The following is a 17576-nucleotide window of genomic DNA, read 5'->3' as shown; positions in this document are numbered from 1 at the left end:
TTGGGGCAATGGAGATCCCCCTCCTGCCGCACCCTGAGGGCCACTAACAAGAGCAAGAAAACTCCGTAAGCCTCAACATTCAAAGCTTGCATACAGGTGAATCTGTAGTTTAGTCCACGAAGGCTGCACTGGGATTTGTTCTCTTGCAGCATAAGAAAAAAAAATCCTCCCGGCCAATTCTCACAGGCAAGAGGGGCCAGTGAAGATCCCACCAGCTCCTCGGCCATGGACAAGGGCTGCCAGGCAACGTCCCGGCACCAGCCCGGCGCTCACGGGTGGCTCCTCGGGAGGGACCCTTCTGGCAAAGCCCCCGCGTGCCAGCTGCGGGATTCCCACTTGAACCTCCCCGAGTTTTCGGCTCCCAATTTGCAACTCCAGGCTCTCCAGCTCCTTAGCAAGAGCCAAAAAGCCCAAGGCGAGCGCCGGGGGTTAAGCCCCGGCGCAATCAGAGGCTGCTCCTGCAAGACAGATGGTTAAAGCCCTTCATTCACAAGGTTTGCTTTTTCCACAGTGTCCTATAGACACTTCCTTCCTTTCCAACAAAAGCCCGTGTCTTCCAACCTCCCTTTCCTGCCAAGCTATCATATTCACCTTTACCATCTCTCTTTGGCATTTAAATATCATGGAGACTTAGAATTCAAAACGCGTACAGGAAATTACTTTGATATTGTAACCAGCTCCTGGGACAAGGCTGGAATTTCACATCCCTGCGGTTTCTCTGCGCGTCGGACAAAGACTGCTCCCCCTCCACCGATCACCGATGACTTCATGGAGGCGCAGCCACGGCTACCTGCCTGCACCCGCGGAGCAGGAGCCGAAACGGGGCTCGGAGCAGGACCCCGCGCCACTCCCTGTCCCCCCCCAAGTCGGGCCCTGGAGATTTTGGGGCAGGAGCCGGCACGGCGCAGCCCCTCTCCCCTGCTCCCCAAAAGCAGGCGATGTCACCGGGGGCTCGCGGCTGCTCTGCACCGACACCTGCAAGATCAAGCGGAGAGCGGGGCAGCGGCACTAAGGAACGCAACGCCACGTCCAGGGAGCAGCAGCAAAGGAGCCTTTTTCCCCTTCTCCAGGGCACAGGCGCCGCGTGCGACCCCCCCGACCGCGGTCCCGAGGGAGCGAAGCAGAGCAGGGCAAGCTCACCCACGGTTGGACTAGCCACGGAGATGCAAGCCGTGGGCTCGGACCAGCGAGAAAGTGGCTCTGGTACGATCCTGCCCAGCTTCACCCAGCAAAGCTCAGGACCGAGCTGCTCCTGGGGGGCTGCAGGAGAGGGGCCGGGGGGGGGGAGCTCCCCCCACCCACACTTGGGAGGCGGGTGCCGAAGAGCTGCGGGTTCCTTTCTTGCGGCTGGCACCTCGGCTTTTCTCACAACAAGGATCCGGGGGGCTCCTGCCCCCCGATGGTTCAGGCTCTTGGGATCGACAGCACGAGGGGAGCCCCCCGAGAGGAGCCCGGGGGGGCTCATCCCGCCCCAGCCCCGCTCCACGGGTGGAGCGGCGGTCCCGGCCCTAGCTCCAGTTCACCGTCCCCGATGCTGTTTGGAGCCCAGACGCTTCTGGAGGACGAGCAGGCATTTCTGGCTCCTACGTCTCCTTCCCTGGGAGGCGACCAGTTGCTTCGAGTTTCCTTCGGCGCTCCCCGTGTCATGGCACGGGGGCTGGCTGGGATCGGCCCGCGCCTCTCTTCCAGGAGTCGTTAAGGGGGAAGAGCCTGACGAGAACAGACAGTTCTGGCTGCACAAGCCCAAAGCCACAAAGGCAGCGCGAGTGTCCGCTCCCGGCGGGGGGATCTGCATGAAGCCACCCCAAACCGCCGCCGCGCAGAACACCCCGAGGGGACGGGGCCAGTGCCACAAGCTCGGCACGCCGCAGCGGCAGCGCCAGAACGGCCACGGGGCAACCCCTGATCGGCCTTACCCAACCTGCTCCTCCAACACATGGGGTGCGTTTCATTTTATTTCCACATGTGGTCTAAATAAAACCCTAATCAGATAGCAGCCCTGCCATCCAGCATAACAACCTGTTTCCACTCATTACATCTCCCTGCTGGAGACGTCACCCTCCGCCTGAGCAGCAGCTTCCCGACCTGGGGACGGGGGCATCGCTCGCTGCGCCCAGCACCGGCCTCCCAGTCGCTCTGCCCGGGATAAGGGAACGGCCTTTCTTCACCGTGGGGACCTGACAAACCAACTGTCAAGTGCTGCCACAGCCCTTTCAGCTCGCTGCTGCTTCGTCTGGTGCCTTTATGGGCTCCTCCACCTTTTCGTTTTTCCCCTAAGGCTAATCATAGCCAGTCAAAAAAGCCCAAGTCTGGAAACCCACAAGAGGATAAAACTGAAAATCAGGGCAGAGCTTCCTCCCCAGCCCAAGCCCCAAGAGACCCTTGAGACGTTTTGCTGGTGGAGGGAGCAAGGAGGTGGCTGGAGAAGGAGCTCCAGAGAAGGAGCTCCCTGCCCCCCGACCCCCGGTGAGCCTGCAGCCCCTCCTGCCCTCGCTGCCAGGGGTGGGGGGGTCAACCCCAACATCCCCACGAATTTCAAGTGCTTTCAAGCAAACGCAGGTCCCGCTCGTCAGCCTCACGCTCCCGGGAGGGGACTCGCTGAAGGCCGGGGGGTGGGATCGCCCGGCAGCTCGCCCAGCACGGGCTCTGCCTCCGCCGCGCCCGGCACGACGTTTCTGCTGGCAACGGCCGGGAGCCGGGGATGCTCCGACCTGGCAGAAGGGTGCACCGGCCTCCTCCCCCTCTGCGGCCGGGGAGCGCCTCGCTTGCAGGGGCCCTTTCAGCAGCCTCACTTCCTAAAGGCGACGAATTGCGCAGGGCCAGCACAGGTGCCGCTCCGCGCTTCGGTGTTTGCACCGGGCTGTTTGGCTCGAGCAGAGGATCGTTCAGCAGCTCTCGCCTGGGTTCAGCAACTGGCCCTTCGGGGTTCCAGGGCCTCTCACAACAGAGAAATCATTTTTTTACGACACCGCTCTTTTAAAATCCAAAAGATCCGGCCGCAGGGAGAGGCCAGGACCTGAACAGACCTTTTTAAAAAGCTGCTGATCGCACCCCGCTGCCCGCCCAGCCCATGGCCGCTCGATGCACCTATTTGAGGGCGTTTACCAAGACAAAAAGACGGAGAGACCTTACAGCTCCTCAAGGGAGGAGACACCCCAGCCCAGAGCCGTGCTGCAAGGGTCCTGCAAGGCCCCGTGAGCCTCGCCCCGAGGGGACCGGCGGATTCCCGGTACCCCGCCAGGACCACTTACCGGCCTCTGACGATGAAGCGTTAATGCTGGGCACAGCCCCGGCCGGAGAGAGCCAAACCGGTACGGTTTTGCTCAAGTTGGGATGCGGGGGGGCACAGGCCAGGGGAAGGCGAAGCCTGAACTACCCGGCCAAGCGGGTGCCAGCAGCAGCTCTCTGCGCCTCCACGGAGACCCTCGGCGCCGCGGGCTTGGCGGCTGTGAAGGGAGAGCCCCTCAGGGCTGGTGACCGGCAACACCGCTGATTTCTGAGCCCCCTGCCAGGGCAGGAGCGGAACAAGCCAGAAGCGCCAGTAGAAGCAGGGGCACAGCAGCCCTTTGCTGTTTGGGCCCCGAGCCCTCCCTCCCATCCCCGGGTCTCCTCCTCAGCGGCGAGGGACCCCAGGGGCTCAAAGCACCCCAGGAGGGCAAGCCAGACGCGGTGGCTCGGCACTGCCACCTCTACGTGGGGGGAAGACGGCACCGTGGCCCGGCTCCGTTCGCTCAAGGGGCAGCAATTCGGCGTGACCGAGACGTGCTGCAGCCATCGACGCGGCGAAGCCAAGGAGTTGGCTCTTTCCAGCTTCCCCTCCTCATCCCAGATGGAAGCGGAGCCGCCCTCCCTCCCCGAGAAACGCTCATCCATCCCCGACGTGCCCCAGCGAGCCCCGGGGGGCCCCGAGACCCGCTGCGAGAGCCAGGGGGGCAGTTTGGGGAGGCGGCGGCGGTAACCCAACCCGGCAGGGCTCTGGCACCGCGGCTGCCCGAGCTCTGAAAAGCACATCTTTCCCTGCGGCTGCAGAGGCGGCTGATCTAATGCTTCCCAATTTAGAGATTGTGTTCTGCGGAAGAAAACACACCAAAAAAACCCAAAACCCCCAAACCCCAGAGCCCAAACCGCACCAGAGGTCAGGCCGTCATACCTAAGGCGTTATGGCCCGGGTGTTATTACCCAGCCCCCCGATCACAGGCGCAGCACATGCTGTTGTGTTTGGACAAACAATGAGTTCCACATGGCAGGTAGGCGCGTCCCCGCCGCGCCGGCCGCCCAGCGCCCCGGCTCTGCCGTACCTGCAGGGATGGAGGCTCCGGGGGGCCAGGCCGTGGCTGCTGCTCCTCCTCTCCCTGCTCTGCAGGTTTTTCGGTAGCTGAACACCCACGGTGCAGCTGACGCGCAGCAGGAGAGTCACAAACAACGGCGGGTAGAGTCCCAGCACTGCTGCCCCAGACTCCGGAGCAGACATGATCTCATACAAAGCACATGTGGCCTGGAGAGAGAGAGCAAGCGTGCAGGAGAAGAGGATTAGGAGGGGATCTCCCACACCACGCTGGTATCTGTTAGTAAATAACCCAGCGAGGCAGCCAGAGGGTTTTTGCTCCTTCCTGCAACCCCGGGTCTGACAAGGCGTCGGCATCTACCCCCAGCGTAACCTCTCCGTGTCCCACACGCAGCTCCGACGGAGCTACAGCCGCTGTTAAAAGCAACGGCTCCTCGGGAAGGCTGGGTGTTTCCAGCTGGGGGAGGTTTGAAGTCTCTACCTGGGGAGGGAGAGCAGATCCGAGAGCTCAGGTTTTATGGGCAGGAAGACAACGCACACACAGAGCCCTTCGCAGAGCCCTATTCCGGCCAATTTAAAAAGCCGTAATTACACGGCGCAATATAGAGGGGTGTTAAAACCAGAGCGGGGAGGGGAGGAGGGCTTGCTTTCAGTGCGGCTGATTCTGTACCATCTGCATTTGGTCCTTCAGAGGAGGAGGAAATTTTCACAGCTGCTTTACTGCTTAGAAAGCTGCCAAGCTGGGTTTATTTTTTCTGAAGGGATAAAATGCAAAGTGGTCTCCCTTGAGGATGGACACCTGAGAGGCTTTTTACGAGCCGGTGGATTAGCTCTAATAGGCATTACACAGCGATGCGTTATTTCCAGAGTCCACGCCTGGCACAAACCCCCGAGCCAAGGAAATGAAAAAAGCGTTCCAGGTGTTGGGGTGGGGAACGGCACCTTCCGCAGGGCTGGGAGCGGGGCAGGACCGGCAGCGGGGACACTTACGGCCAGGGGCAGGGGGGTCGCGACGCGTTCGGATCCGCTGCCCAGCAGGAAGCACTTGCTCTCCTTGTACGGGACGTCCCTGTTCACCTTCTCCAGGAGCTGCTCCAGGATCTGCGAGGTGAGGGTGGGCTCGGTGGCCAGCGACCTCCACATCGCGCACGTGTGGCTGGAGGAGAGGAGGGACGGGAGCGCTGCGCTGGCACCGGCTCCCTCGTTTGAGGGGAGGCATCGCCCCCCCCCCCCCCCCCCGCCCCGTGCCAGGGGACGCCGGGGTCGCGTCGCCCACCGACCCCTGGCAGGAGAGCCGTGCCGGACGGCAGCCTCCTGTCTCGCGGGATCCTCCCCCGCAAGCTGCTCTCGGACGGCACCCAAAGCCGCCCCCCCCCCCCTGCGACCCCCCAAACCCCCCACGGCTCCCCCGGCACCGGCAGCCAGAGCTCCCGCCTTGCCCCCTGCAGCTGGCGAGCTGCAGGAACGCTGCGAGGAGGAGGAGGAGGAGGAGAAGGTGCGCTCCAGGCTCAGCCCGGGGCTGGCACCGACTCATCCGGCAGCTTGGGGGTGGGCACCCAGCCCCCCAGCCACGCTCGGCTCCCGGGGGCCAGCTTTGCTGGCTGGCGCTGCCAGCGCCTCTCTAAGCCCAGCGAACCCCCCGAAAGGCAGCTCCGGCGGCAAGCGGCCGCGCTGATCCTGGAGCGCGCAAAGGAAATTCCAGCAGGGTCTGATTACTGGGGTAAGGAGCCAAAAGATTATCTGCAGCTTAGGGGAAAGCTGCTCTGAAGCCCAGGCACCGCGAGAGCACGTGCAGGCGCCGGGCCGCCGCGGCAGAGCGGGGCAGGACCTGTCGAAGGGCAGCGCGCTGCCCAGCAGGCTGGACACCACCACGCTCTTGTGCTGGGAGGCCAGGATGTAAACCGTCTGCTGGGCCGCCTTCCGGATGTGCTCCTCGTCCACCTCCTCCAGCTTGCTGTGGATGATGCTCATGATGTCGGGCACCTGGGGGAAGAGGGGACGGTGGCGCCCGGCCGAGGGCCAGGACGACGCCGAGCGCTCGGGGTCAGCACCAGACACTCCCTGACGCCAGGACACGCGTGTCCCCTTCCCCCCGAGCGCAGCCCAGGTGGGTAACGAGCCTTGAGTGCAAACCAGCAGGCAGGAGAGTTCATCTTCCCGGTTAAGGGAAGTCTCCCCGCTCGGCGGGTGGACGCAGAACCACAGACCGCTCTGGAAGTGAAGGATCCTTCCCCCACCCTGCCACCCAGGAGACGGAGGAGGCTGCAGGGTGTTCCCAGGGGACAGAGGACCCAGCGAGGGCACCCTCCACCCCCGAGGCACAGCCTCCCGGCGCGACACGCGCGCGAAGCCCCAGCCTCGACACGGGAGCTCGGCAGGCGAGTTCCTACGAGGAACCGAAGCTGAACGCAGGGAGACACCTCGGCACTCGCTACAAGCTGTAAAACGCACGTTAAGACAAATAGGAAGTTCACGTGCAGACCCGGCCTGGCAGCAAATTCCCGAGATTAAGTGCAGAGCAGGAGAGCGCTCCGTCCCCAGCTGCGCTCGGGTCTGCCCCACGGACTCCGAGGCTTAGCATCAGTTCAGATTTCAGGATCTGGGCTGGACTGGGTCTGACCAAAAGGTGACTCATGTAAGCTGGAGCAATCCCATGTAGGATAGAGGCTAATAGGTAGCGAGCGGGACTTTAGCAGAAGCTCTAGCACACAAGAAAGCCCAAGGAGTAGCTAGAGACCTGGTGTTTCCAATTACTGCGAGAGAAAGGGGGAGCTTAGCCCTAAAGGTAGTGGATTAGACAGAAAAGCCTGCTGTGTCCAGCACCTCTAAGCCCTGCAAGCATTCCGACTGGCTTCCCAGCCAGGAACCCTGGGCTCCCCCAGAGCTTGCAAAGGTTTCTCAGGGAGCCTGAGCCCTTCTGGTAAAGTGAGCTTCTCTGAACTCCTCAACCCGAGCGAGAGCCAGACCGGAGCCGGCCTCGCCAGCAGCCGCCTCCTACCACGCAGCAGCCTTCCCCGACCGCGAGGATGGAGCAGGAGAGGATGGAGCAGGGGAGGATGGAGCAGGAGAGGACGGAGCAGGAGAGGACGGAGCAGGAGAGGACGGAGCAGGAGAGGATGGAGCAGGAGAGCATGGAGCAGGAGAGGACGGAGCAGGAGAGGATGGAACAGGAGAGGACGGAGCAGGAGAGGATGGAGCAGGAGAGGACGGAGCAGGAGAAGACGGAGCAGGAGAGGACGGAGCAGGAGAGGATGGAGCAGGAGAGGACGGAGCAGGAGAGGATGGAGCAGGAGAGGACGGAGCAGGAGAGGAAGGAGCAGGAGAGGAAGGAGCAGGAGAGGACGGAGCAGGAGAGGACGGAGCAGTGGAGCAGGAGAGGACGGAGCAGGAGAGGATGGAGCAGGAGAGGAAGGAGCAGGAGAGGAAGGAGCAGGAGAGGAAGGAGCAGGAGAGGACGGAGCAGGAGAGGACGGAGCAGTGGAGCAGGAGAGGACGGAGCAGGAGAGGACGGAGCAGGAGAGGACGGAGCAGGAGAGGAAGGAACAGGAGAGGACGGAGCAGGAGAGGATTGAGCAGGAGAGGACGGAGCAGGAGAGGACGGAGCAGGGGAGGATGGAGCAGGAAAGGACGGAGCAGGAGAGGATGGAGCAGGAGAGGACGGAGCAGGAGAGGAAGGAACAGGAGAGGACGGAGCAGGAGAGGACGGAGCAGGGGAGGAAGGAGCAGGGGAGGATGGAGCAGGGGAGGACGGAGCAGGAGAGGACGGAGCAGGAGAGGACGGAGCAGGAGAGGATGGAGCAGGAAAGGACGGAGCAGGAGAGGATGGAACAGGAGAGGACGGAGCAGGAGAGGATGGAGCAGGAGAGCGTGAGCGCACGTGCCCACGGAAAACCAGGAAGGTGAAGCACGACAGCCCCCCAGAAAGCTTCGGGGCAAACGTTCCTCCGGCCAGAAACGCAACAGCAATAGCTGATAGACAGAGGTGAAACGCCTCCCTTCTCCCAGCGGGGCTGGGGGACACGCTCTGGCCAAGGGCTTGCCCCTTGCTGGAGCATCCCGGCCTGTCCCAGAGAAGCCCACCGCCCCCAGCAAGGCAGGAAACCCTGCCAGTGGGGAGAAAGGGGGGCAGCACGACCCGGCTGGCGCTGCCTCTGGAGCACGGCGGCGGTGCCGAGGCCAAGCAGCGGCTGCCTACCTTCTCCTGCAAGACGCCTCCGCGCTCCTTGAGGAGGGAGTTGATCATGACGGTGGCTGCTCGGGAGCAGTTCTTATCGGGGTCCGCCAGCCCCTCGAACATGGCGAGCAGGAGGCTCATCAGCTGGTCCGGAGGGACGCGCTTCCCGATCACCTGGAGGGCAGGGCAGAGGGAAGCAACGTGGCTTTGGCACTCGGAAGAGAGCGGTCCCTTCGACGGCACCGGCCCGGTGCCCCGCAGGGGCGTCAGCCAGGAGCCCAGAGCGGCGGCAAGGGAGAGCAGCAAGGGCCAGGCCACAGCCTCGGAGGAGGCAAGAGGCCACTTGCCCCACGCTGCTGGCCAGCAGGACCTGGGGCTCTCTTGGGACAACGCAACCGAGGCACGGACTCCGCTCTGGCCACCACCCGGCTGCGGGGGGGACGCTCCCCCAGGTCTCATCAGACCTGACGGTGGAATAAGACACTCAGTAGGGAAGTTAGCGGGGGGAATGTCCACTGGAGCAACAGCATCTGAGGAATGGCAACTCTTCCAGGACAAAAAGATACTGCCAGCTCCTCTACAGATGGAAGTCCTTCTGGAGCAAAGCTTGCAGAGCTCTCGGCACAGAAAATGGCCATCAAGGGGGAGTTCACCCACGCAGCTCCGAAGCAGAGCGGTCCCCCCTCATCCCGCCCCTCACCACCAGACCCCAGGTGCTGTCTGTGCCATTCGCATCACAGTGCTTCGAGAGCCACCTTCGGGCCCTTTTGGGTGTAAAGTTGCACTGAACAGCTTTACCAACACAATGAGAAGAGTTTTTTTGCCGTGAGAACAACCAGCCACTGGAATAATCTCCCCAGGGCAGCGGTGGTGCTCCCCAATACTGGACGCTTTTAGGAGTCAGCTGGACAGGGTGCTGGGCCAGCTTGTCTAGAAGGGGGTTTGCCAAGGAAGGTTGGACTGGCTGAGCCTCGAGGCCCCTTCCACCCTGGGGTTCTGTGATTCTGTAACACCGTGCCATGCTGGGAGGCAGCCGGGAGCCCAGCGGCTGCAGCTCCTGCACCAGCCACCCCCGGCTCCACCGGAGAGCACGGCCAGCGACAGGGCCTCGAGGGCTTCCTCCAGCCAGCAGCCTCCCTCCAGGAGCCCCACGTACCACGTCTCCACCCTGGAGCACCCCGGGGCCCCGGGCAAGTCCCGTGGGGCTGAGTTAGACCACCCGCCACCGTAGCTTTTAGATGACACGCACAGAAACTATTTGCATTATCTACAGCAAAGTAAGTTTTCCACCCCAGCGCTGGGAGCACTGATGGCTGGAGAGGTCGGGCTGCCCGTCAGAGCCCGGAACGGGTGCGCTGAGCCGCAGCACAGCCAGGCACAAGTCCCCACCAGTGTCCTCCGTGCTCCCAGACTGCCTGCACGGGTGTCCTCGCTGGGGCCCTCATGCCCAAAGAGGGGACCGGCAGCTTCCCGATGGGGGTGAGATGCTCTGAGCATCCCCTGGGCAGGCCAGGAGGGCTCTCCGGCTGGAGGAGAGGAGAAGACTGCAGCGGCTTGCTTCAGGGTGCAAGACTGGGGCTCCCCAGCAGCCTCCAGACCGCGGGGCTGGTCAGAACAGACGAGGCATCGAGTCCCCGGCAGCTCCTGCTCCGCAGCTCCGCCAGCCTGCAAAGACCAGGGCCGTGCCGGCTTTGCCCTCCGCCTTACCGTGGCGATGCTGTTGCAGGTGTGGAAGAGAACGGTGAAGTCGGGCTCCTCCAGGCCTTTCTTCAGAGCTTTCAGCCCTTCCACCATCTCATCTCTGTGATCCCGGGCAAAACCTGGGTTCAGAGGAAGCATTCAGCGAACGGCATTCCGCAAACTTCACCCCCCAAAAAGGGACCTTGGCGTGGGGCAGAGCGGGAAGGGGCCGGTTAACCGAAGCGGCTGGCGAGGGCCAGCAGCGCTCGCCCCGCGAGGAGCCACCTGCTCTGCAGAGCAGGACCCCAAGTCCCCTCCCGGCGCGGAGCCGCGGGAGCTTGGCTTCTTCCCAGTGCCGCCGCTCGGGCCGTCTGAAGTGAAGGACTGACCTCTCCCGGAGAGAGGGAGAACGCCAGCCTCCGAAACCCGCCGCTCCCCGAACGGGACGCTCCCCACCAGCCCCGCTCCCCCGGCGCGCCGGGGTCACGTCCGTGGCGGGGTGGGGTGCGCAGCCCTCCTGCTGCCCCCACCCACGCCCCCACCTTCGTAGCCCAGCTGGATGTAGAGCAGGCAGTAGACGCAGTCGACGGCACGCAGGCGAACGCTGGCCAGGGAGTCCGAGCAGCGCGGGGAGAAGAGCGCGACCAGGACGCCGAGGTTGTAGAAGGGGGTGACGGTCTGTCGGGGGGACAAACGCAGGCGACGCTAGCGAGGCGGGCACAGCCCCCAGCACAGCCCCCAGCCGGGGGGGGGGACACGCGCTCCAGCGCCGGGCTGACTTACGCTGACGTTCAGCTTGCTCAGGTAGAAGTCCAGCAAGGCGGCGCTGACCTCCACCGCCCGCTGCCGCTCGTGTTCCTTGCTCGACTTGATCCAGGGACCTAAATGCTACAGGGGAAAAGCGTCAGAACGCGGGGAGCAGAAGCTCGGGGCCGCTCCGCCGCCAAGGCGTCCTTCGGCCCAGCGACCCGGGGGAAGCACCTCCCTGGCCCCACCAGCTTATCCTGGCTCATCCCCAGGACAACGCCGGGGCCTCTGCCTCCCAGTGAGGCTGCGCCTGCTACCAGAGGGCTCCTCATCACCCTCCTCGGGCACCAGCAGGCACGTCCAAGGGGGCAAGAGACCCTGCCCCATCCAGGCTCACACGAGCACCGCGCCAGAGCAGCCGTGCTGCGTGCCCGGGCTCCACAGGGTCACGCTGGACCTTGCGTCACGCGGAGAAGCGAGGACCGGTCTCGCTAATCCCCGCTCTGGGTCCAAAGCTGCCTCTGCCTCGTGAGCCCTGGGCGGCAGGCGGGCACCTCGGCTGCCCCGCTGCTCCCTGAAGAACCCACCAAAGCCAGGCGGCAACCTACCGCAAACATGTCCTGCAGCCCGTGGGGGGTCAAGTTCCTCTGCAGGAGACTCTTCAGCAGGTCTTTAAGGGCACTGATGGTGTCACCGTACAGCATCTAGGGAGGAAAGCTTGGTCACAGGCCAGGCGAGCGCTGCACCTCAGCCCAGCGCGCCAGCCCAGGCACGCAGAGAGGCAGAGATCTCTCTCTGCACCTATTCTCAGCTCGCGGGACCCTCCCAGGCGTTGGGTGCCAAGATGCAACCACCTCCAGCTTAGCAGGAAAACGCAGCAGGGACGGAAACCCAGTCTGCACAGTCCACCCTCACTGGAAGTGCCGGGCAGACGGTGGGGAGTCAGCACCGTGGTGGCTGGGATCTGTGCCGAGCGCCAGCAGCTAGCCAGAGCCCAGCACGCCGGCACAGATGCTTCAGCACAGACATTCCCGAAAGGAATTTGGTCCTTTCTCCCTCTCGGGGAGAAATTCCAAGGAGCCCAGTCCGAACGAGCCCTTTGAAGATGCTTACTGTTGCCTTCCAGGACTGACTTTGGGATACAATAAAAATGACAAAGCTTCATAGGATGGAAGGGAAGGAGAAAAAGATCATTAACTGAAATTTTTAGGCCAGATGCCTGCGAACACTCGCCGGGGACAGTGGGAGCCCCAGGCTCCCGCTCCGCAGCTCACCTTGAAGGAGCCGCAGCAGCGGCAGGCGACACGGTGGAGCAGGGGGCTGCTCTGCAGCCACCCAGCAGCTGCAACAACTTCATTAGCAGCATGTTATTTTCATTCATTAAGCACTCAACCACAACTGAGAAGCAGCTGCAGCCTTTCAAAAGCTAGTTATGTAAAGGCCCCCTCTACCCTGCAGGGTTTCCAGGATCATTTGATTTTTTTCCCCCCCTCGAGGGAGTTCACGCTCTTATTAGCAGCATTTGGACTTGCTGATAAGCTCGTATTTTCTCACTGGCTATCAGCGCACAGAAGGGCCCGGCTTTTTCAAGAGATAAGCGAGCAGAGGAAACGGTGCGGCTTGCTTCCCCCCGAGGTGCCCAGCTGAATGGAAAAAACAGGCCTTTCCCACGGCTGATCTGCTGCCAGGGAGATGCTGGGGCCACAGGGCCCGACGGGCGGCTCACGGGCCCGTGAAAAAGCATCTGTGCGCTGCCCCACACGCGCTGTCCCGCAGCGGCCGTGACCGCAGCTCCCGCGCCGCAGAACAAAGCCGTCTCGCCCCGCCGGGTGGCCAGCGGCCCCGGGTTAAGCTCTGCATTGGCTCTGTGCTCCTGGCGCTGGCTCGGGGCAGGCAGGCACCCCAGCAGCGCGGGCAACTCCCTGCCTGCGCCCCATACCGCACCTCCTTGGGCAAGGCATCGCCCCCGCTCTCCTCTCTGTCCTTCACCGGTTCCAGCGGTGGAAGGGCGAGCACGCTAGCGAGGCAGGTGTCGATCAGCTCCGTCCTGTCCGGGTCACTGAGGTGGGGCTCCAGGATGCTGAGCCCTGGTTAAGGAAGCAACACGGACGCATCGAGCGCTACGGGGGCGCCTTTCACCTGGGCAAGCTGGGAGCAAGGATTTTAACAGGCATCCCCGCCGACTTGACGCTATGCTAAGCGGCACCGGCTTTAATGGGAAGCAGGCAGAGTGTTCCCAGTATCTGTGTCAGGAGCGGTGACGTGCTGAGTGTTTTTAACTGGAGCTCAGGAGTCATCTTTGCGTAACTGAGAGTGCAGTGCCCTTGGCTCTGGTTTGTGGGGAGAACGTTCGCTGCAGAGCCTGAGCGCCGGGGAAAGCTCGCCGCCGGCCGCGCCAACCAGGCTGCCCCCCGTTCCACTGGGGCTGGCACGGCTGGAGTAACCTCGGCTCTGCCCTCAGACCCCCCGGGGCGAAGCGGGGTGCCCTCGGCTCTGCCCTCAGACCCCCCAGGGCGAAGCGGGGTGCGGGGTCAGAGCCCTGCAGGCGGCATTCCCGCGGGGGGGGGGGGGAAGGATACACCAGGTACGTGCAGGTGATCATCGCCCGCTGCCGAACCGGCGTCCGCATCGCCTCCAGCGGCTCTGCTTTTATGAACTCCTGGAAGGCAGAACAAGGTCACATCCCGCCCCGTCCCGCTCGGGGCCAAGCTTCGGGGTGGGGTGCTGCCTCGGAGACCAGTCCCTCCCAGCCAGCAAGGCAGGAGCCGCCCCGCGTTAGCCCCACGCCCCAGATGCTGCACAACCACCCCCACGGAGGTGCAGCACCGCGGCAAGCTGTCCTCCCGCCGCTCGGCTCCCCGCCAGGACCTGCCCTCTCTCCAAGGGGTCCGGGGGGCCCTGGGGGTCAGCACCCTGCCCCAGAGCTGGGCAGACACGCGGGGACGGGGCTCGGGGTGGGGGGCAAACTCCCACCCACCCTTCCCCCAAGACCCCAGCTCCAGAGATGGAGCAGCTACGCCTGCGCGTAATCCTCAACAACGGGGGGGGGACGGGACGGACACACACGACCTCCCGCAGGGTCCTCTGGACCAGCCCCGAGCCAGGCCCCCTCCAGGGCTTGCTCTTACCACCATCTGGGCCACAAGCTCAGCTTTGCGGGAGAAGATGAAGTCCCCACACTTCATGCCGTTGTAGATGGCCTGGCTGGTCATGCAGATGCTCCGGATGAGGCACAGCTTCAGGGTCAGGTCCTGAGAGCAGAACCCAGGGTGAGAAGCAAAGACCAGGCTCAGCGCACAACCCTATCTCGCCGGCCCACCCAGCACTGGTGCCCCTCCAAGAAAACTGGCGCTCAGGCCGAGCACAACAGCCCAGCCTGAGCTGTTAGTAGAGTGTGGGCTCAGCTCTCTGCTCTTTATCCACGTTCAGGCTCTCCGGTGACCAGGGAGCAGAGGGGCACCCTGTCCCAGCTGGCCACCCCGGTGTCACAGACTAGCTGGACACCAGGACCCCCAGCTCTCCAGGGTCCCCCTCCTCTCCGCCGAGGCAATGCCCTGAGCACAAAGGTGCTCGAGGCGACTCCAGAAGTCACCAGGAGCCCTTCCTCCCACCCAGCTTGGGCGTTAGGCCAGTCAATGCAGGGTCAAGAGGAGGCACCCCAATTGAAAGTGCTCCCCTCGTCCCAGCCCTCGCCCCCCAGAGAGCCCCCCAGGAGGGCAGGGAGCCTTTGGGTGAGAAGGTCCCCAGCTCGGGGCCCCGAGACGCTCTGCAGAAGCTGTTAGTGCCAGCAGGAGCCCAGAAGGAAAATGCATTAGTGGAGCCCAGAGGAGGAGTCCTTGGCCTGACAGTTCAACTTGACAAATGCCTTTTTTCTTGTTTGGCCCTTAAAAAAAGAAATACAAAAATACAGCCCCTCGTCGTCCCCAGGACACTAATCTGGGCTTTAATACCCGCCCATTGAATGACTGTTCCAAGGGGAAGCAGGAAAGTTAGTTCAGTGGATTTTAGCCGAGCGGTGGGTTGCAGCTCAGTCCCTGGAGCCCCCAAGCTTCCCCAGCGAGGCACGCGGGGCGGGGGGAGCCGGGGGGGCTGCCTGACCGTCCCCTGGGCAGGCAGGGGAGGCGAGCACCGCGCCGGTCCAGAGCCCTGAGCCCCGGCCCTCGCCTCGCCCTGCCGCCAGGGCAAACCCGAAGGGGGCTGCCGCCTCCCGGGGACAGCTCTGCCAGCTCCAGCCGCGCACGCCTGGCCCGAGAGGCACGAGCTCGGCACGGCGGGCGGGAGGCGACAGGCGCGGCTCTGCCCGTGGGCAGCCAGCGCGGCATCCCGCCACGGCGATGCCCACCCGAGCCACGCTTTCACCTGCGGCTCCTGGCCTGCTAGAAAGGCATCTTTCTCTTCCCCTCTGCTGTGAGCTCTGGTACTTTTAGGCAACAGTTCCAGCACGGAGCACCGGGCCGGGGAGCCCGGGGCGAGGGGCAGCAGCTCCCGCGGCTCTCCCCGTCCCCACGGGCTGCTGTGAGCAGTGCTCTCGAGGGGAACCCCGAGCAAGAGGCAGACAGAGAGAGCGGGAAAGAGCAGAGAGCAGTTCAGATTTAATGCCTCACACTGTACCTTGGTTTCTACCTTTATTCCCAGAACCTGAACAAGTGGAAAAACAAAACACATTAACAATGCAGGAGAGAGGGGACTCCGCAGCGACCTTCTCCTGGCAGGACCCTGCAGGCAGAGCCCCCGGACCAGCCCGGCTGCTCCAGCTCGCCCGGGTGTGTTCTCCCTCCCCGGGGAGGACGGGGCGTCCCGACAGCTTACCTTGGTGTTAAAGTACTGGAAGATGTTCTTCAGGATGTCTGCTTCGATCCTGGGCAGCACCAGCTCCTTGGGCGCACACATAGCTACGTATCCATAGCACAGGATGAGGGTGCTCTTTATTTTCTCCACTTCGTTGTCACTACGGTCCTGTTACAGCAGATGAGAGAAGTTAACGGTGGGGACTGGTGGGGAAGCCGAGGCTGGCTCTTCCCAGGTCTGACGAGGAGGCGGTCCGCCTGCCCCCCCTGGAAGGCAGGGCCCCTCCGAGGGGGTTTTGGACCTTGGCTTCCCAGCCTTTCGGTGGTGGCAGTGACCTCCAGAGCCCTGACGGGGCGTCAGGCGCCCGGGCCCGAGCTGCACGAACAGCACGTCCCTGTCCGAGGCACGAGCCCCGGTTTGCCGCTGAGTGTTACCAGTCAGAGCCCCGCGGGGAAGCGCGTGAGCCCCAGCCTGGCCAAGTGAACCTGGTTAACTCCCGCGCTCCAAAACAGCACCCGCTGCCCATTAACCACCGGCGCTGCTGAAAGGCTTCGCCAGCACCGGCCCAGGTCGTGGCCGACCCGCCTTGTTCCACGGCAGGGATGAAGGCTCCGTGGCTGCACAGCAGCTTCCTCGCCCAGCGCCCGAGCTCTGGGCACCTTTCTGTCACGGGCCAGGGTCTCTTCTGCACCCACGCAGCACCAATCCCTGTCCCTCAAACATCCAGTCTTAGAGACCAGGAATTAAAACAGCCGCCCGGGTCAGAAAAATTTGAGGGAAGGCTTATTGCTGCCAGCGCTGGGGGCACAAAGCACCCCGATCTGCCCGGGGATCGCTGTCGAGCACCAAGGTGGGCGAGGGCCAAACCACGCTCCGCATGGGGCCGGGGTCCCCTCACGGGTTACGGCTCACTCGAGCCCACCCAGCAGCTGCGGCGGGGCGTGGGTCTGCAGGAGCGTGGGGCTGAGGCCGAGCAGCCTCGGATGCCAAGCGCAGCTCTCCGGAGAGGCGGAGGGTGGCCCAGCCCCAGGCCAGACGCACCGAGGCAGGAGGTTACCTCCTTTCCCGAGGACTGCTCCAGCACACGCCGCTTCTGCAGCAGCCCGCACGAGCCTTTTGCTGCCAGCTGCGCCCCGGCGGGGGCCCTTTGGCTCTTACCTTGAAGATACTGAACAGTCCCACAGATTTCTTGAAGATATCAGACCTAACAAAATCTTCCAGCTTGGCCAGCGTTTCCTCCAGGTGATTTATTGCACATACCCCAAAGCAGGAAGCAAGACCCTGGTGGAAGCAGAGAAAACACATTAGCAGAAAGCTATTAATTCACCAGCCCCAGCTGATGCTTGAAGAGAACCTGTTTATTGGTTTAATTCCCAGCACCTGAGCTGCGCCCAGCTGGGAGCAGTCCTGGCAGCCAGCACTCCCCCCTCCCCGGACAGGGACGTGCCCCCGGGGGACACAGGGCACAATAAGGCTGTCCTTGTCGGGGTGACAGGCTGGGACACAGCGCGAGAGGAGCCACGGGGACAGGACAGACACGGCACGCTCTCCAGCGGACAGATGTCAGCCGCTCTGCGGGAGAGGAGAGCCCGGCCGAGCGCTCCGGCTGGAAGCGAGAGCGAAGCAGGCTTAGCAGGTCCTGCCTTCCTGCTCTACCTCCAGGAGGTCTAGCAAGCTGGGCTGGAACTCCATAAACAGTTTATTCAAGAGCAGCCCTTGACAGAGCTGCATAAGCTGGAGCAAAGCCAGGCGCCGTTAGCCTGTGTTTGCACTGCACTTAAGGGCAGCTGCAGGCGAGGGGAGAGCTCGGTGACAGAGCCAGGCAGAGCAATTCAGCTCGGCCAAGTTTAAAGGGAAGCTGGGGAGCGTGTGAAGCCAGAGCAGGAGTCCGGCCGGGCCGGG

General features: G+C 63.5%; 1 protein-coding gene across 4 annotated transcripts in view; it reads right to left on the bottom strand.

The window, feature by feature from the left end:
* Positions 1–17576, bottom strand: part of MROH1 (maestro heat like repeat family member 1) — a 52883-nt gene that overhangs the window by 11007 nt on the left and 24300 nt on the right. For 2 of the 4 annotated variants that reach the window (XM_042786218.1, XM_042786219.1), the window contains exons 21-34: positions 16833–16955; positions 15696–15842; positions 15498–15524; positions 14015–14137; positions 13466–13545; positions 12831–12966; positions 11495–11590; positions 10923–11027; positions 10682–10817; positions 10167–10279; positions 8481–8633; positions 6114–6268; positions 5276–5441; positions 4299–4495 (exon numbers count right to left, since the gene is read on the bottom strand). In XM_042786218.1, the coding sequence (XP_042642152.1) occupies positions 4299–4495; positions 5276–5441; positions 6114–6268; positions 8481–8633; positions 10167–10279; positions 10682–10817; positions 10923–11027; positions 11495–11590; positions 12831–12966; positions 13466–13545; positions 14015–14137; positions 15498–15524; positions 15696–15842; positions 16833–16955 (1757 nt within the window). The remainder of the gene's footprint in view (positions 1–4298; positions 4496–5275; positions 5442–6113; positions 6269–8480; positions 8634–10166; positions 10280–10681; positions 10818–10922; positions 11028–11494; positions 11591–12830; positions 12967–13465; positions 13546–14014; positions 14138–15497; positions 15525–15695; positions 15843–16832; positions 16956–17576) is intronic. The other 2 variants (XM_042786220.1, XM_042786221.1) reach the window with 1 other exon arrangement.

The sequence above is a fragment of the Tyto alba genome, unplaced genomic scaffold, assembly GCF_018691265.1.
Source record: "Tyto alba isolate M040663 unplaced genomic scaffold, T.alba_DEE_v4.0 Super-Scaffold_9, whole genome shotgun sequence".
In the NCBI taxonomy this organism is placed as follows: Eukaryota; Metazoa; Chordata; class Aves; order Strigiformes; family Tytonidae; genus Tyto; species Tyto alba.
The sequence above is the reverse complement of the archived record's forward strand: the minus strand, read 5'-3'. Positions and strand labels throughout refer to the sequence as shown.